The sequence below is a fragment of the Tachypleus tridentatus genome, chromosome 10 (assembly GCF_004210375.1).
Source record: "Tachypleus tridentatus isolate NWPU-2018 chromosome 10, ASM421037v1, whole genome shotgun sequence".
NCBI lineage: Eukaryota > Metazoa > Arthropoda > Merostomata > Xiphosura > Limulidae > Tachypleus > Tachypleus tridentatus.
The window spans coordinates 155,693,910-155,721,205 of record NC_134834.1 but is presented as its reverse complement, the minus strand read 5'-3'; the positions used below and the strand labels follow the sequence as shown (position 1 = coordinate 155,721,205).

General features: G+C 32.3%; 2 protein-coding genes across 3 annotated transcripts; both read left to right on the top strand.

The window, feature by feature from the left end:
- On the top strand, nucleotides 1-27,296 carry LOC143230696 (uncharacterized). 2 transcript variants are annotated; one of them, XM_076464687.1, is made up of 6 exons: nucleotides 1-132; nucleotides 7,533-7,670; nucleotides 7,929-8,032; nucleotides 22,210-22,396; nucleotides 24,645-24,690; nucleotides 25,458-27,296. In XM_076464687.1, the coding sequence occupies exons 2-6, from the start codon at nucleotides 7,577-7,579 to the stop codon at nucleotides 25,552-25,554; spliced, it is 528 nt and encodes a 175-aa protein (XP_076320802.1). In that variant the 5' UTR covers nucleotides 1-132; nucleotides 7,533-7,576; the 3' UTR covers nucleotides 25,555-27,296. The 2 variants fall into 2 exon arrangements, with proteins under 2 accessions (XP_076320802.1, XP_076320803.1); XM_076464688.1 differs by lacking the exons at nucleotides 24,645-24,690; nucleotides 25,458-27,296 and adding an exon at nucleotides 22,916-23,064.
- Nucleotides 25,624-27,296, top strand: LOC143228545 (uncharacterized; the record flags this gene model as incomplete). Its single annotated transcript, XM_076459788.1, has 1 exon — nucleotides 25,624-27,296. A coding segment is annotated over one exon (1,419 nt), but the record flags the coding sequence as incomplete, so codon positions are not given.

Genomic DNA, 27,296 nt, shown 5'->3' with positions numbered 1-27,296 from the left:
CAAGAAATGAACGTCAAAATTACAGTATAAAGCTATACTAGCGCCGTTAAGCGTTGGTCAACATAGCAGATATACTTAATCTTCGTTCCTAGGTTATTATACATTCAACAGAAACTGGTTTATTTTTCCGCGGTAGGTAAAAGTGTTCATTTCCATTATTTTTCACTTTACACAGTGAGTAAATAGTGTTAAGAGATCAACTAAAGGTTAAACTAAGTTACAAGTGTCTTAAACGTTTAATTTGTGCAGTCTGTTGTTTTGACTAATAATATTCTTAATAGTACTCAATAATAATAATACGATTACTAGTTGCAGTAGTATGATAGGAATAGTGACACTGTCACGAGTGCTAAACTTTAGGTCTATTCTCATGGTTGAGACGTATTCTCTTAGCACTATTTGTGTTTGTTTTTTTATTTAGTAGTTTTAGTGTGGTTTACAAATTTTAGATTTCACGCTCAAACTATTAACTCATAGTCATAAGTTAAATTAATCATGGGTGATCATATGTGTTTGCAATTAGATAGCTAGCAATGGATTAGAAGTTCAGTAGATGAATTATTGTATCACTAGTAGCTAAGTTATAATAACATTCTCATACATTAACAAGGTTGTTAACAGCTTGACTACTGATGTTATTTCTATTAGTACTGTCAAGCTAGTTCAGTATATACACTTAGCAGAAGTTTATGCAACTATGAAATTCATATTGTATATGCTGCAGTGTGCATACCATTGTTGAATTCAGTGCACCTGGTAACTTGCACATGTTTATTTATAAGTTTGTGCTGCTATGTAGTTATTGCAAGCAGATTGATAAAGCTTTGGGGTCTTTAAACAAATTGAGTTTGCCAGGATTCTTCAAAGTTAAAATTATATGTAGATTTTTGTACGCATATCTTTTTATTTTAAAAAAAAGATGATAAGAGTTTGGATGAATTTTTTACTTTTATTTTATTTTTTGAACTGCTAATTTTATATCTTTATCATATTTTTTAAAAACATTTAAATTTTTAAGATAAAGTGAATAAATGACAATTTCATATTTATTTTTCTTTATTGAACTGACATTAAGACAATTATATAATTCCTAAATATTTAATTTATTATGACTGATTTTATCTGTAAAGACATTATCAAATGAAATAATCATAAAAATTACAATTTTTCATTTTTTTTAATTCATTAATTATGGAGTTTCACCAAGGAGTAATGGTTTCAAGAACTAATTTGTTCTCTGTTTTTCATTGGTATTACGATTCAATGGTGGTGAGAACAGTTGGTAAGGGGATGAATTTGGTCTTGTGTAACCTGTGTTGCATCATAGTTTTGATATTCTGTATTCTTTTAATGATGGTTTTAATGTAGAGCAAAGTTAGATGTTTGACTATTCCAACATTACCCATTGTAATTACAACATATGAGTATGGAAATTGATGTGCCACAAATAACAAAAGAAATGAATTAAAATGGGTATGTGATTCAAAATGTATTTCTTTTATTGTTTTAGGCTGTGTATTATATTATTGTTTATATATGTTTGTAATCTTTGCTGCCATTATGAGTATAATGTTATCTTGCAAGACATTAATTAAAGGCACTGCAGATGAAATTAAAAGAATAATAGTAACCATATTCCTCTGTTCCACTTATATTTATTTACTTTTTCTGTTTAACAATACATTTATATATGAGTCATTCCACTCCAACTCACTTAAGGCATCCCAGTTCATATCATAGACTTCCTTGAAAAAAATTTAAGGAAAAACTTCATTTTAATTTGTTTAGCAATGCAAAATCCTAGTGCTATACTGCATGGCTGAATAAATCAAAAATGAAGTATTTGCTTAAATCTATGACATGAACTGAGATGCCTTAGGTGAATTGAAATGGAATGACCCATGTATAAAATTTCTTAAGTCTGTACAGCTGCAGTGTATGAAGAATTTATACAGAAAATGCACAGTTGCAGTGCTTGTATAAAATAGTTAAAGTTGCACAAAGTTGTCATGTTTATGGTTAATTTGTATCAAACTGTCTTACTATGAGATGTGCAATGTCATAGCTGAACTAAATTAGGCTCACTTTGGTTTGAATTGGGATTTCAGAATTGACATAAGATAATGTGGTTCAAATGTCTGTTTACTACACTGTTTCCAATTATAAATTGGATGTTTAATTAGATGTTTTTAAAGCTGTTCACATTTCCAAGTTTTTGTTGGCTATCAAAGACACTTGAATGTTTATGTTTTGAAAAGAATTATGAAAAATTTAAAATGAAATACACCACAACATTTTAGTTGAATGGCTCTGTTATATGTTAGATTTTGCAAATTGAACTTTCTTAGCTAACTTGTGTGATGTCTCATAAAATGCTCTTTCAAAATCTAACTTCAAGAAGCCACACACTTTCTGTCATCCAGGTAACAAGTAATGCATTTAAAGTTAACAGACTAGTTAGTCAAGATTTCTCCTTGGTGAGTCCATGTGTTTATTTTTTGTACATTGCTTTTAAAAAAAATGTTTTTTTTTTATCTGGCTAGAGTGTTTCCCACTAAAGATATAACACCAACTGGCTAATAATTTCCATGGCAACCTTTATTTCCCTCCTTGAATAAACAGAGTAACATTAGCAGCTTTCTAATAATTGAGTTTATTAATTGATTACATTTAACTTATCTGTTATTGTCATGGGATTAGCTCAGTTGGAATAATCAGAAATATTAATTTCATTTAGTTGATTACTTTATTTGGTTGTGAAACTATCCAGTTAAGCTGAATAACCTTGAATTAATCAAAAATAATCATGGAATTAAGAAGTTATAATGGCAATATTTTGATAAGTTGGTTAGTGTCATGACATAAATCAATTTAATTGTAAATTAGCTTGGTCATTTAATGTGACATGAATTAATGCATGTACAACTTACAGGTAATCAATTAATGAAGTTAATCATCCAGCTCTGGCTTTAAACTTTGATCTTTAAAACTCTGGGAGGAATTTTGGGTTCTGGTGGTGTGTTTGTACCTGTTTTTAATTCTTCAATCTTTTTACTTTTTCTCAAGGTATTAACATTTACATGATTCAGTTCAGTTTCAATATTCCTAATAGCTTTCTAAATGTCAGAAATAATTCTAACATACTCTTTTGTAAAAATAAAAGAGAATAAAACATTGAAAATCTCAATGGTCTTGTAGCCGTCATTAAAATATTTGCCATTAGTATCTTTTAAGGTATTTGTCTGATTGCTTTTCTTACATTTACATACCTAAGAAGTCTTAGTTTTAAGTTTTTACATTATCATTCACCATTTCCTCATAAGTTATTTTTTATTTCAGAATATTTTCAGTTATATATATCTTGATGTCTTGTATAATTCTGTATATCATTCATTGTATCTGTCAAGTTAAACTTCTTAAATTTAGATATGATATTCATCTCTAATTTCTCCTTTATATCACTAGTAAGCTGGCTAGATTAGAATTCTGATGTTAAAATCTTTTTCTCATTTGTTTTAATAATATCCACTTTAAAATAAAAAAATTACATTTAAAAATTTCCCAAATCTATTGTAAACCATATATGTTCATTCATTATTCCACATCACTAATGATAACTTTTGCTGTATGGCTTCAAATTTGTTTTTCTGAAAGTTAAACAAATATTTAGGTATCTGTAAGACTAGAATGTGACCCCAAAGTTGTTTTCAAATAACAGTATGTATTTGCTATTTTAATCACATAGTGCTTAGTGTTTATTTCTGATGAAATTCTTCAGCTTACAAGGGGCCAAATTTAGCCACTTTAAAAGAAAATGTTAAGATGTTGCTTATTTTAGCTAAAGGTTCACAATGAGTCCATTACAGAATCAAACCCAATTTTTATGTATGATTTCACTATTTGTTGTAGAGAATTAGAAATATTTTTTGGCTTATTTACACAGTCTTAAGTTTTATTTCTACACTCGTACAGTTTGTGACTGACTCTTTGTAACTGCTGTGGCCAAACATTCAGACCAAAGAGTACTGTTGTTTCAAAAGACTTGGTAGAGTATGCATATAATTGAAGGATAACATGAGCTAAAATTTTATCAATGGAGCTTGGATCAGTAGTGAATATCAAATGAACTTCTATAACAGATTAGGTATCTCTAAATGTTAAGATGAACCCTTGTTGATGAAGACAACTCAAGAATCACAAACGCAACATGCAACTCTTGTCCACAGTTCAAAGTTCATAAGGCTGTCTTTATTTTAAAAAAAAATTCAAATGTGTCATTTGAACTGCTTCAGACAGGCTGATTGTAATTCTTGTATATATGTGCACTAATGCTTTTGGATTTAAAAGTTGTACAAATAATCTAATAGTCAATTTATGCAGAAAGTTGTGAACACTTCTATAATAAAAGACACAAACTTGAATTTTAGTGACCCAGACATAATAGGTTTTTATGTGGATCAAAATGATAAGCAGCTCAAGTTTAGCTTTTGACAATGCATTGAGTCTACATGATGGTGACTATTTCATTGGAATACACAAAGAGTAATTTGAGATGCCAAGGAATACTTGAATCAGAAAGGTGCATAACCATCACTGGCAATATCATTGTTCAAATCTAGAACTGATTTGTTGCTTCTTTTTTTTATGCTTTCAGTTATTAGAATGGAGAAGTGAACTAACACTAAAGATATTCCTTTTGCATAGAGTGCTTTTAAGTAGAAGTTTGTGCCTCAATATCTTTGACTTTCATTTATTACCATAAAGGCTTCTTTTATGAGCAGTTTTGGTTTGGCTGGTGATTTCACCATTTACAACAGATGTTGAAAGCTTTATAAACTTGGAAATTGTTGTATTGACCCTCAGGCTTCAGGAAAATGTGACTACTGTTGCATGAGAAATATCATGGAATAACTGACACTGAGGCATCTTATTTGCAAACTATCACTCGTATTGTAAAAGAAAATTCATTTCAGTATTTGAAATTCCCAAATCTCCCCCACCCTCCAGAGTCATATTTTTTCATGGATATTTACTGTTTGTTCTAGTAGAAACCACCTAATGATGGTTATTTCTATGAAATGAATAAATATTAGAGTTATTAGTATATAAAGTACAATTGATTTCTTGCAGAATGTAATTTCAATCACAAATGGAGCCAAAATTGGCCCTTGAAGTCAACTCCCATTTATTTTTATGTTTTTATCTCAGTATATACCAAACTATCAAACCAAAATATTCCCTCACTTCTGTTTTTGTAACCATATTCTCAATAGTAGTTAACACAATCTAAAATGGTATCCATTCTGGTTGACTCATGACCATTTGGAATATATAGAGAATCATCATGCATCACTTTGAACAAACCTCTGTACCTCAGTATTTAACCATACAATCATAATGAATGTATCTAAAATTAATGTCTCCTATGATTATTACCTCAGTATCATTATTAGTAAGAATTCTGAATTTATGTGTTTTGATATGTTTTAATCTTACTATAACTATTTTACATCACAATGTAGGTTTTGCTATATGTAGACCTGTATTCCATTGTTCTAAATAAAAAAAAAAAAGACTTTTATACTCTAATACATGCCAGAGTTATTTATAGAAATATAATAATCATTTTTATGCTCATATCATTTAATATATTGGTGTATTTTCTTTTTATTATGGAAGGAATATATCACTGCCATTGTAAATTAGCAATGATGTAACATAGTAAAACATATATTTCAGAAACAAAGTTTTGAAACTTAATAATATATATCATCAGTTGAGACATGCTACTGTCAGAATGAATTGTATTTAACTGTTGTGCATGAAAACACTAGTAGGTAGTGGAAATGTAAATGATAAAAAGCAAAACTTGTATATTTTGTTTTTGAACAACTTTGATCTAAGACCCTACCCCTCATTAATGATACACATTTCTGTCTTAGATTTCAGCTTTAAATGTATATGTTGTGGATAATGTACACCTTGGGAATGGCTTTCTCAATCTATGTTAGGAATATTTAAATAATTTAAGTTAATTAAATGCTGCATTTATTCTAAGTTGCAGTTATTTTGAGTTAGATAAGGGCCATTTTACCTCATCTTGGATATCTATTGTATCCAACTTTATAGGTAAAGTAGTCCCCAAGCACAAAAACTGAAATTTTCATTATGTAATAATAGTCTTTGTTCAGTATTTATTTGAACTGAAAGTTATATTTATAGTTAAAAACCTTTTGATTTTTCATGATGTTCATCTTAATTGGCAAAACTTCTTTTGGAGTTGAGTAGCCATCTTATTCCACCTTCTTTTACTGTGTGTTTCTCAGTTTGGTATTAATATTTGGAGATGAGAGAAATATGAAATTCAGCATTCACAGTTGAAACAATTTAGCAGTACTATAGACAAAGAGTTCAAGTTGAGCAGTTAAAATGATGTAGTCAAGCTGTATGATTGGTTGATTTCTGAAATCATATAATGGTTGAATCCATGATACAAGAATGCTGAATGCCAGTAAACTGCAGATATCACTTTAGAGCAAAGAAGAAATGTTAAGTTACTTCCTCTGAAAATACCATTATCCACTGGCTTAAGACAAAGACATGCATATAAATGTATCAGTTAAGTATGTGCATAATATATATATATAAATGTATTTGTGTTTTTTAAATGAGTGTATATGGGATGGTAAAAAAAGTGTTCTAGTTAGGAAGATGATTGAAGTTATTAAACCAGAATGGATGGCAGAATGAGATGTCTTCTCCTGACTTTATGCTGTGAATTTAGATTTTATATCATTTTTTTTCAGTTATGAACTCCAGAAATAGTTTGTTTGTACTGTGTATATAGTTAAAATTCTTTGACAGTGATATTTGTTGAACAGGTGTGGGGAAGTCAGTGCTATAGTTAAGAAGTAGTTGTATCATCATTCTTACCATAGTTGAAAGATTTATCTTTTGTCTGTACAGTCTTTTGACACCATATCTTTTCTTTATGGTTTAGTGTTTTATTCTCTATATTTATTCGTTGAAAACACATAAATCTTGATATAGAAGATGGTAAAAACTGAAATTTCTCATAATTATTAAAATTTAAGTGTTCAATACTGTGTGTTTATTGAAATATTTAAAAGAGTTAAAACATGTAAGTGGTTTTCAGTTATCAATACTATGACAATGTACAAAGCATATGCTATGAGATGGGAATATGGTTGTAATATGCTTTTTGTCATAAAAGAAATTATGCATATGTGTTGAAATTCTTGAATTTTAATGATTTTAACCAAAATGTACCATTCTAGTCACTTCCAAAGCTTACAAATTGATTGTGTTACATCTAATGATCACCATAAAATTCAAACTTTGTATTCTGTAAATAGAGTGTTGTTTCAATTACATTATTTTTTACAGTACAGTAGATTTGTTCAGAAATTCTAAAAAAAAAAATTAGTTTGTATACCTTTGATAATGTTTATAACTGTGGTAATACTTTTTAAGACAGCTTGAAAGTTAACATGTTTTTCTTGGTAACCCAGTTATAGGCTTTGGACAGTTTAAAGGATGACATAGAAATGTAACCATGGAAATATTAAGGATGAATGTAGAATCTTTGCCAGATGAGAAACAGAATACTTTATCTGAAGTAAAATTGCTGGAAAGTGAAAAAGAAACTAGTAAGTGATATGTTTAAAATTCAAAACTTGTACTTTTTAACATGTCTTATGAAGTATATCATCAAAGCCAAAAAATTAAAATGTGGTTTTGGTTCATTATTTGGCAAAGAATCATCAGACTAATTTAATTTTCAAGAATTCCATTTTCATTTGCATGAAAGTTAGTAATAATGCCATTAAGATAACATAATGCATAAACCATATCTTTGAGTTTGTTGGGTTATTAAAAAAAAATTAATACCTGGTTTTAATTAATAGGAGAAGCTGATTTCTCAGGAGAAGAATTTTGCCATTCCATTGTTGCTCTTGGAAAAGAGAAAGAAGAAATAGAAGAAAAATGTAAAGTAACAGAGGAGATTGAGGTGGTGTATATATAAAAATTTTCATAATTTTTGTGTTGGAGAAAAATAACTGTAGTTGAGAGAACAGCTGGTACTTTTTTAATTCAATCATTTTTGTGATGACCTTCACAGTTTCTAATCATTTCTGATTGTGTTTTTAGTCATAACTATAAGGTCATAGCAAATATGACAGAATGTTGTAGGATAGATTAGAAAACAGTCATAATGTAGAGACAAAAAGATGAAAATTATAACTGTTCAGTATTAATTTGATCTTTTTGTGACATAGAAAATATTGGACTGAGTTCCACATTATGTTTTGCTTATAAAAAATTTTGACATTTTTTTTCTGTCCTTCACTTATGAAACTAGTATTTTTAACTACTGTGTGTGATCAGGTGTTAATGTTATCAAATAGAAAACTTCTGTAGTGGGTTGAATATCAGAAGTTGCTTGCATCTTTAAATTTTGCAGTAAAGTTACTAATACATAAAATGCCCTGTAACAAATGAATTGTTTTAGCATGGAGCTAATTTTGTTTATCTGATGAACATTAACTGGTTGTTCCTTCTTAATAACATGCACTGATTCAAGGGATGAACAACATTTATAACACTGTTTCAAAACATGAACAAAGGTAGGAACTCATTTTATTAACCCTTTTGTCACGGGTCAAAGACCATGTCATTGTGTTTGTTGATTTGTATTCAAAATTTTATTAAACTACTATTTTATGAATTTATGTCAGTAAGTTTGGATTCAAATTATAGATTATAATTCTAACTTTTATGTTACATATCAGTTAATTTCTTAATTTAAAAGTGAATATCAAAAGAACATACCTGAATAAAGATTTTAGTGAGTCACATGGTATGTTTAAAGCAGCACTGTTTAAAATTAGATGCTTGTGAGGTCAACATAACATGTCTTGTTTAGTACAAATTAGGAACTCAAATTACTAATATTGACATGCTAGAATATAAAATAGTAACTTCTTTTTACTTTGCTGAGGTATGGCTTATGTACTGAATCAAACATGGTGGTCTTGTTCAACTCTTTCAATATTTTGAAACAGTTCCTTATATACTCTACAGTATATGACATACGTATAACCAATCAATAGCTTATAATGCCTGTTTTATGGTTTTCTCAGGTGTTTTAATCTGTGAAAAGGTTACCATGTTCTTTCAAACTAAGTTATAAGGATAGGCTTAATTATTACTATTGTAATGCTAAAAGTAAAATAAATAAAATAGATGAATTTAAAACACTGGGAATGGAAACTTCTGATATAATGGGAATAACTGAGACATGGTTAAACGTAGATGATTTTGATTGCAGATATTCCTTTGCAGTACAGGGTTACAGGTTTTTTCATAGGGATAGCAAAGGGATTGAATACATTTGGGTTTCTGTTAATGGGTATAAATGAAAAAGGCTTTTAGTTGGAATTTATAACAGATCATGAAATGGTACTGATGAAATTGGTGAGAAACTTTACAATGAGATTAATATTTGAGATGTTAATGATTTTATAATTATGAGTGATTTTAATTTTATGCATATGGATTGGGAAATGTTAGAGTCAAACCATGAGGGTGAAAGGTTTTTGGCAACTCTTTAGGATGGCTTTCTTCAAGAATTAATCAAGGAACCTTCTAGAAACAATGCTATTTTATATTTTAGATTAATATATAGAAATTATTGAGAAGGTAGAAATTAGGGAATATCTGGGTGCAGATGATCATTGCTCTGTCAGGTTTGACATTTTGCTATATATGGAGATAAGGAATGATAATATTTTGGTTATCAATTTCAGAAAAGCAAATTTTAAGGGATGTGATAATAATTCACTATAATGAATTGGGCAGCTGAGTTATTTGAACACATTGATCAAATGTGAAAAATCTGTAAAGATAAATATTTAATATTCAAGGTAAACACATTATTTACAGAATTAAATGAGTAGCTGCAAGTAAAATACCAGGTTGGCTTACAGAAAAAGGTTTGAGATAAAATTAGAGAAAAGCATAATAAATTTTAAGAAATTTAAATTGACTGGAATGACAAAATTTAGAAGATTATAGAAGATCAAGAAAGTTTGTGAAACAGGAAATTAGTATATAAGAAAAAATGTGTGAGAAAAGGTTGACTGAAAATATAAAAATTAAAATTAATTATTTCTTTAAATACATTGAAGGTGGACAAAATGTTAGAATGAGGGTATGGTCCTTGAGTGATGATGAAGAGCTAGTATCTTTTGATTATGAGATGGCTGGTTTTGCTTCTTCAGTTTTCACTAAAGAAGATTTAAACAGTATTCCATATCTTGAACAGTTGGGAAATGGAAATGAAATTGAACAAGAAGGCCACATTAAATTGGGAAGTTTAAAAGATGATAGGATTTTAGGTTGTATCTATGGAAGTATTAAATGCAAGTCTAAAGTTATTATCATTTTCATTGTATTGGTCACCAGTTAGATGACATTTGGAATATTGTGTTAACTCATAGTCTTCTTACCTTAGAAAATACATTAAATTTGTGGAAAGGGCTTGGAGAAGGGTTACTAGAATGGTGCCTGGAATAGAAGGGTTGTCATAAGAGGAGAAGCTGAAATCTCCCAAGAGTTAAGGGGGATCTGATTGAGATGTTTAAGATTATAAAGAGAATTAGTAGTGTTGATGCACCATCATTTTTCATATTTAACAGTGAGAATAGTAGGACTAGGAGACGTGTATAAAAAGTTTGGCAAGGTAGGAGTCATCTTCAGCTAAGACAATTTCATTAGCTTAACAGGATGGTTGGCCTTTGGAATGGGCTACCATGGGATATTGTAGAGGCAGTAATTCCACTATGGTACTTTTCTCTTTTCACAAAATTAGCTTTTCCCATTTTGTGCTGCTCTCTATATGCAAACTATATGCACCCCCTATTGGAATCCAAATTGTAACATATGTCTAATGCAAATTATCATATGTCATTTCTCTACCAATTGGAGAGCATTACTATCACATGTGACTTCCTCTATGCATTGCTGCCAAACCATTACATCCTATTTGGCAGTGCTTAAGTTCAGACATCTTTCTTTTTTATTCCTTACTTCTTAAAGTGGCTTAATTTAATTTACTTTATTTCAAGAAATTTCTTCCACTTTATTTTCAAAAGTGTTTGACTTACCTGTGTTTTGCTGTGAAAACATTTGGTTGTTTGTCTGGTATAAAGTATGAATTCCAAAGTAAACGTTACCACTTTGGGTATATCTCATTTGTCTGATACCATAATTTAGGTCACAGGTGTGGGCAGTCAATCCATCAGGAGATTTATCAACCTTTATTTGCAGGGAGATTGAGTGTTATATAGTGGGCAACCTTTGTTTCTCTGTTGCCTCTCTTTCTCCTAAACCTTTTGAGCCTGGCCAGTCTGATGATGATTTTGATTATTTCTTTTCCATCTGTAAGTTCACTGTGCCTTTCCAAACTGTACCTGGGGATTCTGTTTGTCTCTGGTTGGCTTTACCTGATTTTATTTTTCAGATATATGATGTTATGTCTATTGCTCCTATTTCTTATGACCCACATCATTTCCTGTTACAGAATTCTGCTTCCCAACCTTATTTTTTTCCCCATCCCCTGATTATATCAGATTCACACTGAGCTTTTCACCTCCCAATTAGGTGATGCCATTAGTATGCCTTATCATTAATGAGCTTCAGATTAATCCACTCCCTCTTATCATAAGGTGGACTGTCCATATTTGGATCAATAGTTGTTGGGTTCAGTTTTACCTATTTGGGGAGATGGGATCCACATTTCCTGTTTATCTCACCTATGCCCAGTATTCTTGTTTTTGTCTTACCATGATTACTTTTGCAGTACCTCTCCTCAATCCATCTCCTGTCAGAGACTCTTCACATGAACTCTGAGAGGTTTTCTGGGGACATTCTCTCCTTTCTCACTTCTACATTAGCTCACCTATCATCATTGACTCTGGCCTTACAAACATGGTTTATTTGATGTTGAAACTTTTTGGGTTATAATGCTATTTTCTCATTGACCCTTCTCTATGCTCCTTATCTACAGGATTTTAGGGTTGCCCTGTTTTTGAAATGGTTTATGTTTGACACGATCTAAGAGTCTTTGGAGTTATGGATAGCTTCAGTCCAACAACAATCTTCTCCTTCTCATCTGATGGCCCATTTGTCCCAGTTAGAGCTGAGCCATAGTATTGTTTTCTGTCTCCCAACCCTCTCTTTCCCAGCTCTTGCCTGTTCATCCTTCTTGTTCTGCTACTGTTTGTCATTTTCACAACAACTAATAGTATGCCAACAATGGATCCAATCACTACCTGGTAGGAGCTCATCTGGTGACCTTCATTCATTGGTAGAGCCTTTTCATTTATGATGTTCAGTTTCCCTGAGTTTTGTCAGATGGATTTATCATACCTTTTCTTACCCTTCCTTCTTTCCCTTATCCTTTGGATCCCTTTTCATGTCAGCATCTATCCAAGGTGGTGCAAGACCTTCTCACACAACAGGCTATCAAACCTGCTCCATATGGTTTGGGGGGTTACTCCCACTTATTTGTGGTTTCCAAAAAGATGCGACTGGAGACTAGTCATCCAACTGTGCCATCTCGATCAATATATTCACATCCCATGTTTCACCATGGAATCCTACCTTACTCTTTGGTTGGATTTTTTCTGGGTCTTTGGATGACCAAGATGGACATCTCCTGTGCTAATATGTTATTCTTATAGTGGAATGTTCATGTTCTTATCTTTAGTTTGTCCAATATGGAGTGTTGTATAAATTTTGTGCCCAACCCATTGTAGTATGTTTTTCATTGAGCATTACAAACCTTTTCTCTACATCTTCATGACCTGGAGTTGTGTTTTCATTTTTAGATGGATGACTGGCTTCTTTTCTGTCATTTTGAATGGGAGTTTGTTTATCATACTTATCAGTGCCTTCTTGACGTTGCTTTAGTGAGCCGGTTGATCAAATTGAAGAAGTTCTTCATTCATTCTTCCCAGTACTTTAGCCAGGCTTATATGTGATCCCTTCAGTGGGTCCTCCCTGACCAATGGAACTTTGCTCAGGACTACTTGGATGGTTCTGTAACCATTCCTTCAATTTTTGTGGACAACTTCCAATGGTGGTTAGTATGGGTCAATCACCAGGAGGCTTCAAGTCATTGGTCTGTGGGGGAATATTCTCTTTACATCAGTGTGCTTGAACTTCTTACTGTTTGTTGGGCTTTGGATCCCTTTCTTTCAATCGCAAGAGATTGTCTGGACAATATCCATTCTGATAATTCAACAGTGGTGCCTCATATCAATTACAAAGGTGGCATCTGGTTAAGATCTCTGTGTTTTCTATCATTGATTCTTCTTTCTTATGCCAATCATCATCATATTTGATTAATGGCATGTCATGTACCAGGTGTTTTCAAACTTGTTGTGGATCATCTTTCCTGTCCTGACAACATTTATCCAACAGAGTGGTCTTTTGATTTTTTTTATTTTTCAATGACTATGCCTTTAGTGGCTTACTCCTTACCTGGATGCATATGCCACATCCCTCATATATCAAGCTGAGTAACTTGTTCTGATATCCAGTTCCTCATCCTCTTATTCTGGCTGCTCAATTGTGATTGGACAAACAAATACCTGTAAGTTTATCCTCCTATCCATCTTCTTGATAGGGTTATTATGATCCTCTATGCCACTCTGTGTTACGTCTTTCTTATTTCTTGATAATGGCTGACACAACTGTGGTTTCTGCAGATGTTTCAGTTCCAATCTGCCCCTCCATTACCCTTTCCTCTTACTCCATCCCTACTATTTCAACCTCAGACAATGACATTTCATCCAGCCTTTCATATTCTTCATCTCACCACCTCATTTTATCCAGAGCCTAGCAAGGAGATCCAGTTTGTCCTGGCATGTTGCTTTTTTTTTAGCTTGTTCCATTCACCTTTCCTCTAGGGATGTTTATCAGTGTAAGTGGAACATTTTCTGCCATTGGTCTTGGGGTCAAGGGTTTTACCCTGCTTAACTCATTTTTCCTTATATTACAGATTCCCTAACTGTTTGATCAGAGGTCTACTGTCTCTTTGATTGTCCAAGTGCTGTAAGGTTTTTACTACTCCTACTCTTTCTCTGTTGTTACATTTCTTCTGGATTAGTCATCCACCTTGGTGCACACTCTTTACAGATAGGAATATGAAAGTGGCTCTTCACTGCCTAACTTTACCTCAATTTGAACCTTGATTTTGTACTTATCTTTTAAGATTTCTTTCCTTGTCCTATTAACCCCATGGACATCATTGGTCAGGTTTATTTGCCATCAGCATTTCACATACTCTGTATCATTTTACATATATCCACCTTCATCTGGATTATCTTTCCTTCTTAAAACTTTTACAGCTTGGAAGGGTAGTTCCTCATTGTTGCCAATTTCCTTTCCTTCCATTTCACTCTTTTATCCTTAGTTCGATCTGAATAGGATACTCTGTCCCATTTGTGCTTTTTGTTGTTATGTTGCCTACATGGCTTCTTTTCATACTGCTTATTTCTGCTTATTCATTCCTCTGCAGACATCCTCTGTTTTTGACCTTGCTTCTTTCACCCTGCCCAACTGTGTTCAACTTTTAATTCAGTTGGCTTATTCCTCATTATCTTTTTCTGGATGCCTTTTTGCCAGATCAGGCACCTTACTTTTTCCTGACATCTCATCTCCATTATATCTGGACTACCACAGATTTGTTTATATCTCACTATTTCCATTTGATTATTGTGTCTTCGTCTTTGGGTTATTGTCTTCCACTTGTCGAAATTCTTCAGGCTTTGGTGAGAGTATGACTGTTTAAGTTATCTTTATATAGTAAAATTAAGTAATTACGTCTAAATGAAGTTAAATGAATAAACAAAATCATGAGGAAGGACTGCATTAAAAACAGCAAATCCCAACCTCTGATTAATTATATTATAACCATAAAATTTTTTAAAGCTATAAACCAAAACTCATTAACAAGAAATAAAATATGCAGCATATTTTATTTTGTGTTAATGCATTTTGCTTAATGGCTTAAAAAATTTTGCCTCATAATTAAATCTGCACTGTCACCCCATTTATGTTATTTCTAATTTCCAATGTCATAAAACACTTGCTGTTGATATGGTGTGCTCCACAAGTTCCCTTGTAGGATTTCCTCATGATATATTTGTTTCATTAATATGCCTGTTCTGGACCATACTCACCTACAGACTTTTATAGATACAACAGAATGTGATGGCTGCCCATCCCTGCAATGTCTTTGACAAAATAAATCAAATATGGTCTGCTTTCCAAAATCGGATTTTCATGGTTACCTTTTGCACTATCTCCAGTGTTGATGTCCTTCCAGACTCTCAACACATTTTCTTTCTCTTTTTCTCTTCTTCCTTCCAGTAAAGTATGGGAATTGTTACCACTTTCTGGTTTCAAGCTGCTTGGTTAGTTGACCAAGAAGGCATCCTCCTGAATATGATAATGATAGAATACAAATAATTATAAAAAAAAACATTCATTTGAGAGTGAGGTGATGGTGTTCTGCTGGTGTAGATGATATGTCCTCCAATCTGATGCTTCATTACTGTATGGGTTTATCTTAGGGGATGTTGTAGCTTTTAAGGGAGCAATCAAAATTGCAGTTTACCTTTCTATTAGGAACTGTCATTCTATTTCCATATGGAAGTCAGTTCCCAATGGCTAGGTTTTGGACTCAGATCTGAATCAGTTAATATAAGTCTGATGTATTATAAGTGCCTCTGCTTCCTCACTCAGTTTTACTCTTGTTCCTTTCACCTATTTTGTGGGTCATGGTGGTGGAACTTGAAAATTAATATTCTTCTTCCTTCTATGCTATCCTTCAGTTTTCCTATTTCAAGGATGTTATTGCACTGGTTATGGTCCCTGTTGGATTGGTTTTGAGTGAAACAGTTTAGAATAGAGACATCTTTAACTACTAATCATCTGGATGCCAGGTTCCCAGATCAGTCAAATAATTTATGACACTGCTGTCATATTCTTATTCATAGATTGAGGAGGGGGGCATATGAGATTCTCTCCAGTCTGCTGAATTTGAAGTACAGCAGGTATGATCCTCTTTTATACTCTCACCATGGCTTGATTTTGGTTTGTAGTTGACTTGCCATAAGTGTGATCCTCTTTTCTACTTTCACATGGATGTTGGTTCCTAGTGGCTGGGTTTTGGATTGTAGTTGACTTCCAGCAGCATAGCTCTCTTTCTTACCCCAACATGGATATTGGTTCCCAGCGACCTGGGTTTTGGATGCAGTTGACTTGTCATTTATGGTTCATTACATCCTAGCCATTCTACTGAAAAATCCATTTACTTTTACCCAAATTTAAATACTGTATAGAATTGAAATTTGTTATATGGGGATTTAGCTCTGTTTCTCACCATTGTTCTCTCAAATAGGAATGTAGCCCCCCCATTTTTTTTTTCACCCAGGTCTGTGACACTTTATTCAACACTGAGCGATGAGTATCTCTGGTACAGATGTGGTGCAGTCTATATGTATAAGGTTTTCCACTTTTTGGGATTTTCTCAGATGTTTTTGAGTAATGCTTCTTTGTTTTACCCTCAAACCAGTCTCTCTGCCTCTTCAACGTTGGATTCTAGCTCTTTGTGTGAGAAAAGGTAATGTAGCATATCAGAAGTTATACTTTTCCTATACTGAGAATATATTTTTTATAGGAACTTACTTCTCCACACATTTCCCACCCTTTTTTACCATTGAAAACTGTTGCTTCAATTTTCTTCCAAAACTCAAAGTAATGTTTCAGTAGAATCAAATAGAGGGTATCACATGCATCAGGAGAGTGTGTTGCACTCTTATTGGTTGAGGGTTGTTGCATGATGATTTAAACCAGTTGTTTGTAAGATACATGAGAACTGAAGGCTTATGAAAAACGTTTTTGCATTTAGAGAGCAGCACTGAATGAAAATAGCTATTTTGTATGTGAGAGAAGATAGTTGACTATCATGTTCTTCCTTGGTACAGTCGGAAATATATTTTCAGTATATAAAAATTGTAACTAGAATAACTTTTTATAAGTGCTGCAAAGAAGTAAGTAGATATGATAGAACTTCAATTACTTTTTCTATCAAATAAAACTTAAGTGTTTATATATATATGAAACCATTGTAACAAATAAACCTGAAGTGTTTCATTACTTTTTTCTTGTGTGTGTGTGCATGTATGTGATGTAGTAATAAAAGAACTGTGACTTAAACATTTATGTATTTTCTGTAGAACTGGCTGTTAGCCTGATATAACTGATTATCTACAAGTATTGATTACATGGAGCACTATCAAGTGAAATAATTCATTATTAAAAAAGTATGGTTAAGTTGGTTAATATCAGAAGTATAATTAGCTAGCTTGAAATTGTGTTTCTAATATAATATGTTGCTTCTTCTCACACCTATAGCTATTCTTGTCCCATGCTGCCCTCTATATGAAAAGTTTCTTGAAACTCCAATCTACCCTATGATCTCATGGTTCACAGCATCTTTGCATATAAACCATCATGTGACAACCCTCCATCAATAGGAGTTAGGCATCTTGATGCAAGTGACTTCATATGTTCAGTTCTACCTATCATTTCTTCTTAGGCAGTTATTGAGTGCAGACATGTTTAACACGTTATTTTTCATGTCGTATTTTCTTTAACTATGGGAAATAGTCGTTTAACGTTTTTTTTGTTCAATTTTTACAGTATGTCCAATGCAGTGTTTTGTTTTGTTTTTACCATGTTTGTTGAATTTCATTTCAGGTTATTGAAATTTGTGTCCAGACTTTCACATACAATTACTAATGTTTTGTGGGTCACATTTTTGTCTTTTCAAAATGTGTTTATTCTATCAAGTTTCCTGTGAATTGATCAGTTGTTTTTTGTTTTTTTTTCTATTTATTAATATACTTACATGGGCATGTCTCTTTTAAGTCTGTATTTCCACTCAGCAGCATTACTTGTCCAGGTATGCTGCATATCTAACCAAACTCTGCATTTTACAGCAAACTGTAAGATGTATCCAATGCCTCTATGGTGGGTCCTGAGATTGAGGTTGCATGGTACCAAAACTAATTGTAATTCTAACTGTGGGTATATGGGATGTGCTGCTGGTGATACATGTGCTCTAACCTCTTTACAGTACCTACCTTGGGTTGACATTGCACAGTTTGGGCTCTTGTATGTTGATGTTGTGCAGGTTAGCATGGCAAGGGTTATATAGGATGGCTCACCAAAGTTTCTTCAAGGGGTGGTTGATCTCAACAATCTCAATGTATATCCATGACCTTTAATGCATACTGTTTAAATGGGTGCTCTACAAGATCTGTCATAGGTTTCCTTGTAATATATTTGCCTCATAAACATACCTGTTCCAGACTTTACTCACCTATGGACTTCATGGATAAAGCAGGGTTGGTCTGCTTTATAAAATAGTGATTACATGATCACTACTTGAACTGTTTCTAGTGTTGGTATTCCTTTGAACTCTTTATTGCACTCCCCAATGTTCTTCCTGTAGAGTATGAGAGTCTTTGCCACTTTCATTTCAAAGCCACATAAAGGTGTACCATGGAGGTGTCCTCATGAATATGGTCACTTCCATTCAGTACAGAGTAGGGCAGTGGTTTTCTGCTTGTGTACATGGCATTGATTCTCTAATAATGCATTCCACCTTCATGTAGTTGATGTCTCTCTCAGCTTCTGTGTAGTTCTATCTAGAGGGTGAGGTTGCATTTCTGTTTTAGAGGTAATTCACTTCCATGCAGTTGGATCTGGAGGTTGTTGTTGAACTTCAACTGTTGTATGGTTCTATCTGGGGGATGGTGTTGCACATAGTTCACAAATATGCTTAATCTTTGTTGTGTGGGTCTTGGGGGTTGATGCTGATGCTTTCAAATAGATCTATTACATTGCAGTTCGTCCCTTCAATTGGGCCATCACCTGGATGTTGGTTTCCAGTCAGTGGTTTTGGATTAGAGGTAGACCAATTAATAATAAATCCTCATACATGTATTGGTTGTGATTCTTTATCTTACCTCCATCTGGGGTTTTTGGTGCATGTGTATCTTTCCAACATGCGCTTACACCTCCAGTGAGTTCCAGAGGATGATGTTGCCTGGAGCAACTGTTGTTTTTCTGGTACTTCTCCTCAGAGAAGTTCATTACCTAAGGCTGATGTTGAGCCATTTAGAACAAGTCTGATTGGTTTTGGATTTTCATACTTTGGTTTCCTGGGTGTTTGGTTGTGGATTTATGCTCATGTGACTTATTTTGAACATCGCTGTGGAACCAGTCTTCTTCCATTCTTCTCAACTTGAGGAGAAGAATGCATGAACCTTCCTCTTACCACATGTCAGATGATGTATGCCTAATGCTATCTTCATGATGATGACAAAATTCACTTGTAGAGAAAATTATATATTTAAAAATGGCTGGTATGGATAGAGAAAGCACTAGTAGAGGAGTGAACAGCATTTCAGCCTTCTTCTTTTGTGAACCTGATGATGACCAATCAGAAAGAAGCTATCTCCTTTTGGATTGGAATTGATCTGTTGCATATAGTATGACATGCCCTAGGCACTCTACACCATGGAGCATATTCAATTTAACTTTTCCAACCTTTCCTTTTGTGGGTGAAAAATCCTACATTCCTTTGTGTAAACCCATTCAGTTTTCTCTCCTTTTTTTGGATGTACTCCTTTTTTTTTGCCTGTGCATGCAGCATCTATTACCACACAGAGAGAAGAGTATAATTATTACAGAAGTGGTGCAATCTCCTGGTGGAGGTTCACACTTTATGGGTGTTCATTGTATGCTTTCAAAGAATATTCATTATTTATGTATACTGTCAGGATTTTATATATATGTGAGCTGGGGTTTTTCTACAGCAGATATCTGTGATTTTTTGGTGATAAATTTGAACAATAAATGGATAACACACAATCCATTTCTTTTAAAATAATATATATATATTCAAAACAAATCAAATGTACGTACAAAATTTCTTTATACTATAGGAAATCACAGTTTCATCTAAAATTCTAAATAATTCTTTTTTTTTTGTAAAAGTCCACACAGGCTGATTCATTCACTTCAGAATCCAGTTAACAAGATAAATTATTTTTCTCTCTTTTTTTACAACTACAGTTGTATCCTGAACTTTAAATAATTGTCTCCTTTTCATCAGTGTCTACATAGGCAGGTTAAGTTACTTTAGAACACTCTTTGACAAGATAAATTATTTCTCCTTGTCTTTCTTAAATCATGAAGCTGTCTTCATGCCTTTTATGGCTACACTAATGATAACACAGTTTAACTTCACTTTCACTAACTTTTACTTATTTTACTTAACTTATTGATTACCACAGTTGTATCCATAGCTTTGAATAATTGTCACTTTTTCCTTTTTGTCAAAAGTTCAGAAAGGTTAATTAAGTTACTGTAGAATCCAAATAACAAAATAAATTATTTTTTTCTATCTCTGTTGTTACAATACAGCTGTGAAACCTACTACAGAAATCACCTGTTAAGCCTACTCACTCACACACCAACTAACTTAATGTTTTTTTTCTCCAACTAACTTTTCTGACTGAACTTTACATTTAATTCACTTGCACTTGCTTCATTGCCTATATATATATATTGAAAAGGTTTCCAACTAAGCTCAAGAACATTCTGAAAACTATGAGATACTATACTGTACACACATAACAAGAAAAATTTAAAGATGACATCAACAATACTACTGCAATTGAACTATACACACAATGTACAGCTCTTACCTAGTTATGTGACAAAAGTTGTTATAACTGTAACCTTTAAAATAGTTACTTTTAACACTATTATTATGAAAACTAAATAATCATAAAATTTTAAATCACTAAATAAGTGAAATAATAACTCTTAGACTAAACAGTCTTCTACAACCAACATATATATTCCTTGCACTACTCTCTCTACTGATCAGTGTTGGATTCTAGCTAAATGGAGGTAATGTACTGTATCAGAAGTTATAGTTTTTCTACACTGAAAATTTATTTCCAGTGGGTACTTACCACCCCTGACACTTCCAACCTTCCTTCCCCATTTAAAACCAGTGAGTATTTTGTCCCTAATTTCGGAATGATGGTTAGGTATAATCCAATAGAAGAATTCATATGTGTTAGGAAGCTGTTTGGTGCTCTTATTAGTTGAGTGTTGACATATAATGATTTACATATGATGATGCTGTGGACCAGATGGATCATGGGATAAATGGGAATTTCAGTGTATGTTGCATGCAAAAAAAAAAAATGTGTATATAGAGGGCAGCACTTAAAATGGCTGTATGTGTGTGGGGGGGGGTAAGTACCTATCAGAAATACATTTGCATTGTAAGAAAATTGTAACTTTGAGTTGTTACTGTTTTAGATTATTCCATTCTTCCAGCCATCCAAGTAATAAAAATATTGCCAATATAATTCTTCTTCATTATTTTTTATCAATTCAAGGCTATTCAATTTAATTGATTAGTATAATAACCTTTTAAAATAATTAACAAAATATTTTCATTTATTCCAACTATCCATGTCTTGTATAAGAATAATTAATGAACCCAATGATTAATTGATTAGAACATTCTAATTGTCCTGCAGTAATTTTCATTTTGTAAGCACTGTTATAACAAATTGTTTGAAGCATATCAGTAATAAAAAGTTGTTTTATAGAATCATGTATAATGTCAGGAAATTACTGTAATAGCTTGTCTCTATGCTTATTTATGTTACTTTTTTTCCCCGAGATCATACTTTGTTTTACCTGTTTAGGAGTTATTGAAAAGTGAAAACTTTATTCTCTGCAATCTAAAGTTCTAAATTTTAGTCATCTTACAAACTAATAATTATAATAGTTATTTGATTAAAAATATTTTCAAAGTGCTATTTTGATATTATCCTTTCATGTGTGATGTTTATCTGTTAAATATTGTTGCAATAAATGTTTCGTCAGTTATTTTTTGCTTATTTTCATTCAAATATCTTTATATACATATGTTAAAAAATGTATAATTCATTAAAAGAAATAACTGTTCTGTTGATGTTTGATAATGATCTCATTAATCTGTCCTTATTATTTCAGAAAACACTTGTAAAAATAAAAACAGAGCAACATGGTGATTTACCAAGAGATGGTATTATTTCCAAGTTTAGTGAGAGTGATAATGACATCGTAGAATGTTCAGGGTATGATTATATGAAAGTTAAAGAAGAAAATAAGGAAGATAAAGAACTACCACAAACTGTGTTTGGGTTTGAAGATGCATCATGTAAGTTCATATATATGAAGTCATTATAAATAAAGTAATACCCTGTTTTGCACTAAGGAATGGATACTAACAACAGAGCTTTAAATGAATCAGCTCTAATCAGGATCATTTTAACTTTACACATATGGAGATATGTGACTGAAGGCTTTGTTTCTTACCTGTGAATGATGTACAAGTGCTTTATGTAGGTACTGGTAAGCACAAATTATTACAATACATAATTATTTGTGAAAAATTTTGAAAAAAAAGTATAATTTCTCAGAAGCATAATTTATGTGTAGACTTTAAGTAAATCCAGGAGTGATAGCTCTCATTTACATCATATTTTAGTAACTGTGTTAAACTATAAATATAAATTGAATAACACAAACTTTAAGTATATATAGAGTTGAATTTGTTGTTTCCTAGTACCCTTGCTGATTAGAATATATGTCAATATTTTCAGGTTTATTTAATATTATAAAAAATTGATCTGTTTCACAAATTAAAATGAAAATTTGATCCTATTTTTTTGTGTAGCTCTGGAAAGTCTTACCTCTAAACAACCAACTTTCATTTCTGCACAACTCCATGGAAAGTGCATTTTTAAAAACAACTTTCTGCTTCAATAAAGTTTGAGTATGTATTCTACTAAGAAACAGTTATCCATTTGGTGCAAAATAATCAGTTACTTATTATTGTGCATAATTTCTTTCTCTGTCCATGATTTTATTACTACATGTACCTTATTATATAAAGGGGGAGTTATCCATTTGTAATGTAATTCAGCTTTGAAAATAGAACGTAATGCTAGAAATGATTGGATAGAGTAGATTCGATTCTATCTACAGCAATGTATGTTGATATTCTTCTGTCAAAAGACATCAAATAGGATGATTTATGCTTAGTGAGTATAGTAAGCAGTAAATCATCCACATATTAAAAATTCTTTTTTTTATTGAATATGTTCTTGTCCATTAAATCAAACAGAACACATAAATCCAAAAGTTTCTTATTTACTAAAATTCAACTTTATAATATACAAACTGGTGTCGATGAAAAATATTTTTGGCAATCTTTCATGCTACAGTGCCTCTCAAAAGTAACAGTAACTCCATTTCAAAAGTTGAAGTTATGGCCCTCTGATACATTATTATCAATCATAGTGTGTTTGTTTGATTTATTAGCAGAAGGTCAGTTGCTTCAACAGGAGAGAAGTATGTTTTCATTGAAAACCTCAACTTTATTTTATTATTATTGATCATTCCTGGAATATGCAACTTTCAGCAGAGTTTGGAAAACAGTCCTGCCTATGCTTTGTGGGTTTATATACATACTTGGCTCAGTGCATGTTGTGTCCAAAACTATTCATATTTCAAATGTGGAAGGAACTGCATTAAAGTCACACATGAAAACTCAGCAGTACAAAAACATTGAAATGCTGTGTTAGAAACAAAAATCTTGATCAATTTTGTAAATGAGCTGAAGTCTACAAATGTTTAAAAAACAAAACAATACTTAATACCAAATACTACCCTCCCAAAGTAGAGTCAACAAACAACTTTTAAAATGAGCACTTAGCAACTGAAGTTATACTACCAGTCATTATTAACTGATAAGCTCAAGGGCATTGATACATTTATACTAATGTTTATTGAATCCTACAATCCTACCCTATAATAGTAGCAGGTAAGTATAAATATTTTATTTTGAGATAATCATAGTGAATTATCATTAAAGTAATTCAATGTTTATTGGTCATGCATGGGATAATGATATACTACCTGTTTTTTGAATTCTGTAAAATGATTCAGTTTAGGGAAAGTTCTCTAATTCTTGATGGATATACCTTCAGTAATGTGGAAGATATTTGAATTGTTTTCTTCCAAACAAAACTGCATCATTATGTCATATTGACTAAAGTGGTCTACACGTCATTCATTGTGCTTACAAGAGTGGTGATAATCAAACTGAGCTTTGGGTGATTCACTTGATAGAAGAGACTATCTCCAGAAAATAACTGCCTAAGTGCAGTCTTCTGCCAAGTGTTACCCCACTAGGCTACCCCTCCTCCCTAACTAGTGAGTGATGTGCTTCATCAGTTTTTTTTCTTTCTTGTGTTTTATATAGCTTGTCTTTGTAATTTTGTTTTTATCTCCACCAGTTCCTCCATCTTATCAGTATAAGATCCTAGATGTTTATTCTGTTAAGAGGTTGGAAGCATTCCTGAAGTGAACGTTTTCTTTACATAGAAATATATTTCTTATAGATATTCACCTTTTGAAGACCATCCCATCTTTCCTCTCCCACTTCAGGTATGTTTCTTTTGCTTTGCCACAGATAAGCCTTTGTTGCAGTCCTAGTGCTCATAGGGTTTATTGAATGTGAAGGATGTGCCACATCCCTGTTGTTTGAGGACTGCAGGCTGATTCAATCCATGTTAATATGTGTAGGAAGGGGAATTTTATTCGAGGCATGTGGCACATGGAAACTTTTCTTAGCAAATGTTCAAGACTCTGAAATAACTATTTATTCTGTAGAGAGATGAATATCTATCTCAAATACATTTTCATCTAAGGATAATCTTAACTTTTTTATAAAAACAGTACTGCATAGGTCTTTCAGTGATACACTATTTTATGATTAAACTAAGCCAGTTTAGAACCTTACTCATGGCACCCAGATGACTCCATTTCTTTCATACATGGCAGAAATTCTAAGTATTAAATAGGCAAAACTTTTGTCATCATAAGACAATTACATGACAGTTTTAGTTTTTAAACAAAATAGAGCAAGAAACTTGTATATGTGGTATAGTATGTGTAGAATACCAGTACTGTTATCATTCAATAGAATATGGATCAAAAGGCAAAATAATGATATTGTAGTACATGTGACTTTTATTATTTTCATTCTTTTGTGAAACTAAGTTTTTAGAAACTAAGTGTTGTAAATAATGGCAATTATTGTTACTTAGTTATTTATTGAATTGTACCATTCCAGAATTTATGCTTGGAGTTATAAGTTAGTGTAATGCATTTATTAAATACTATAATCTGTTGTATTCATCTCTTGCTTGTAGATTTAAAGAACTACATGACCAACCAATGTGGAAACCAGTTTCCTGCATGTCTTACTTTCTCCAAAGACCTTTTCTTCAAAAACACAGAAATCTGTGAATCTCAGAAATCAAACAGTTCTTTGTTTGACAAAGCTTTCTCAAAAGAAAATAACAAAAATTATGAAAAAATTACCACAATGGAGTTGAACCATACTACTGTATTGTGTGTGGTAAAGAATTTAGAAATAATATTGAACTAAACATACATCAGAGTGAACACTCTGGGGAAAAACCATTCAGTTGTGACATATGTGGAAAAAAAATTAAAACTAAAGCTAAGCTAGAAATACACCAGAGGGGACACACTGGAGAAAAACCATTCAGTTGTGAAATTTGTGACAGAAAGTTTTCACAGAGTTCATGTCTAAAAAGGCATGAGATTACCCACAGTGGGAAGAAACTCTACAGTTGTGTTTTGTGTGGCAAGAAATTTTCAAGAAAAGCTTATCTAAAGGAACATCAGATTACTCACAGTGGGAATAAACCATACAGTTGTGATGTATGTGGTAAAGAATTTGGAACAAATGCTTCTCTAAAAAGACATCAGAGAATACATACTGGAGAGAAACCATATTGTTGTGATGTCTGTGGTAAAGAATTTGCAAGAAATAATAGCTTAAAACAGCATTTTAAAATACACACTGGAGAGAGACCATACTGTTGTGATGTATGTGGCAAAACATTTTTCCGAAGGTCAAATTTAAGAAATCACCAAATCAATCACAGTGAAAATAAACCATACATTTGTATGGTGTGTGGCAAAGACTTTGGAAGTAAAAGAGGTTTGATACAACATCAGTGGATTCACACAGGGAAGAAACTGTACAGTTGTAGCATCTGTGACAGGGAATTTGCAACCAGTTCATATCTAAAAATACACTTGTTTATCCACACTGGAGATAAGCCTTATAGTTGTGGTGTGTGTGGCAAAAAATTTGTAATGCAAAGTTATGTTAATCAACATCAAAAAATTCACACAGTGAAAAAACTATACAACTGTGATGTCTGTGGCAAAGAATTTGCAATGAAAAGTTATGTCAGTAGACATCGAAGAGTACACAGAGGTGAAAAACCATATAGTTGTAATGACTGTGGCAAGAAATTTGCAACAAATGCTAAATTAAGAAGACATTGGATGATTCACACAGGGGAGAAACCATATAGCTGTGATGTCTGTGGCAAAGAATTTGGATTAAATGCTAATCTAAAAAGACATCAGAGGATTCATACTGGGAAAAAACCACATACATGTGATGTCTGTGGAAAAGAATTTGGAAGATATGCAAATCTGAAAAGGCATCAAAGGGTTCACACTGGGGAGACACTGTACAATTGTGATGTTTGTGGCAAAGAATTTGGAAGAAATGCTATTCTTAAAAGACATAAAAAGATTCATACCATGGCTAAACCACATAGTTGTATTATCTGTAATAAAACTTTTAGAAATAATAGTAGTCTGAAAAGACATCAGAGGATACATACTGAAAGGACAAATCATATCATTGCAGTGCCTGTAGCAGAGAATCTGGAAGAAGTAATAACTTAAAACAAAATTGAGAAATGCACACTTAGGATAAACCATAATGTTTTTATATGCATGTTAATCGATTCAGAAAAAAAAAGATAACCTAAAAATACGTATAAAATGCTCAGGGAAGAAACCTTACATTTTTGATAAAAGTACTTAGAAGCTTCAGAAAGTGCATACACAGTGAAAAATTATTGAGATGTAGTACCTGTGCCAAGTAATTTTCCTTGCACTTTTTTAAATAAACATAGATTTGGTATATTAGGAAAAAA

Bases quoted from the DNA above. Each gene is read 5' to 3' on its own strand.
- LOC143230696 (XM_076464687.1), top strand. From the start codon at position 7,577: ATGGAAATATTAAGGATGAATGTAGAATCTTTGCCAGATGAGAAACAG. The intron at 8,033-22,209 runs GTGGTGTATATA...TTATTATTTCAG, and splicing joins AAGTAACAGAGGAGATTGAG to AAAACACTTGTAAAAATAAA. The intron at 22,397-24,644 runs GTAAGTTCATAT...TATTTCTTATAG, and splicing joins TGGGTTTGAAGATGCATCAT to ATATTCACCTTTTGAAGACC.